This window comes from Hydra vulgaris, chromosome 01 (genome assembly GCF_038396675.1).
Source record: "Hydra vulgaris chromosome 01, alternate assembly HydraT2T_AEP".
NCBI lineage: Eukaryota > Metazoa > Cnidaria > Hydrozoa > Anthoathecata > Hydridae > Hydra > Hydra vulgaris.
This window is the reverse complement of record NC_088920.1, coordinates 1976459-1978324: the sequence shown is the minus strand read 5'-3', so window position 1 is coordinate 1978324 and position 1866 is coordinate 1976459. Positions and strand designations below refer to the sequence as shown.

The window sequence follows — 1866 nt, the reverse complement described above, 5'->3', positions numbered from 1 at the left end:
ATGAAATCAAAAGTCAATGAATGAAAAAATTTAGCTGTTTCTCAACTTTTATAGTGAAAAATGAATTAACATAAATAACATGTTGAAACCTTACCTAATATAAATACACACAAACACACATACATAAATAAATACATTGCACTAACAAAATAATTTGTTAAAATTAAGATAAAAATGTCTATATTATTTATCTGTTCTGAACCAGTGTGTTTATCTAAAATGACTTACTAAAACTTGAAAGCCAAGGTAAAGATTCATTCAAAGGATTCAGGTTAACAAGAAACTTTATTAAACTGTTTTGGTTTTTATTGGCTAATCCACAAATCATCGATAAGCAACTCTTCAGCCTCTTATTGGCCATAACCTCTTTATTACTTAAACAATTATATGCATATACAGATGCACAAAACTCCATTATTGTCAAATGTGCGAATTGATAATAACAACCTAGATCTGTTTCAATCTTTTCTATAAATCCAAAATAATTACCTTCATTTTTATCAAAGTCACTATAAAAAGCTTGAATGTCTTCTTTGGAAAAAATTATTTTATTTTCAACAAACAATTTATATGCAATTTTGCAAATATTCAAAATATATTTTTTATTGGAACTATCTTCCATTATCTCATAAACCAATTTATTGTTTTTAATAATGTGTTCTCGTAAAAAATATAAAAAAATATTTCCATACAAATCTGTCATTGTTAAGAAAGAATTTGAATCTATTTTTTTTGAATCACTTATAATTTTACACATCGAAGACAAATAAAATGGAACAGATGCCATGGCTTTTGCAATCGGAGACTCCTTTAATGTTGTTTTTACAACTTCTTTTTTTTCTTCCACAACATGATTTTCTACATAATTATTTATTCCATTTTCATTAAACCCCATTATTTGAATGGTTAACTTATTGCTATGTTTTGCAGATAGACTTTGGTACTGATCTATTGCATAAACTCTACCAGCAATAACATGTTTGTATTTTTGAACTTCTTTTAAAGCATTAACAATAGGATAGTTACAAGTTAAACTTGAATTTAATAACTCATTCATATATTTAAATTCATCTAATCCATCAATTATAAACAATGCAGTATGATTACTAATGTTAATGTCATTAACAATATCTTTGTAGAAAACATTTAGCAATTCATTAATATTAGAAATATTTTGATGTTGATTAAGCCTCCTACATTCCAAATAAAACACAAGTTCAACATTTTTCCAAATTAATCCATTTGACCAATCAAGCAAACATTTTCTAAGCAACCATGTTTTTCCAATACCAGCTATTCCAGATATTAATATTACTGATTTTTCTTTTGTAAATATTTCACTGTATGGAATTGGTGTGTAATTCATTTGCTTTTCAAGAAAATCTTTTCGTTCAACACTAAAAACAGCATCCACTTGAGCATTCGCTGCATTAACAACACATAGATCAACAAATTTTTGTATCAGATCAACATTTGCAGATGCTTTTAATAATGGTTGAAGTTCACCAATTTTCCCATAATGTTTAAGATAAAACTTTTTTAGTTCGGCAGACAACCTTGACAAATCTAAATAAAACAAAACAATTTCTATTAAAGTCATCGTCATGATTTTGCTAATCTTCATGATCATGACAATGATAATCTTGTTACAATAATTTTATACAAATGTAAAATATTTATTATAATAAACTTGATATAAAATTTTTGATAAATCTAATAAATCTAAATAGTTTCTTGTGAAATTGTTTTAACTCATTTAAAATTAAAAATATTTTCAACAAACTTTTTATATAGAGTTACTTAAAGAAATTACAAATTGGAGTTTTGATAGTATTTTGTTATAAATTAAAAAATTAAACTATCTAG

At 25.0% G+C, this 1866-nt stretch overlaps 1 protein-coding gene across 1 annotated transcript; it reads right to left on the bottom strand.

Annotated features, from left to right (window-relative positions):
• Positions 1-214: 214 nt before the first annotated feature.
• Positions 215-1606, bottom strand: LOC136073953 (NACHT, LRR and PYD domains-containing protein 13-like). Its single transcript, XM_065786253.1, has one exon. The coding sequence runs from the start codon at positions 1604-1606 to the stop codon at positions 215-217; it is 1392 nt and encodes a 463-aa protein (XP_065642325.1).
• Between the last annotated feature and the right edge of the window lie 260 nt (positions 1607-1866).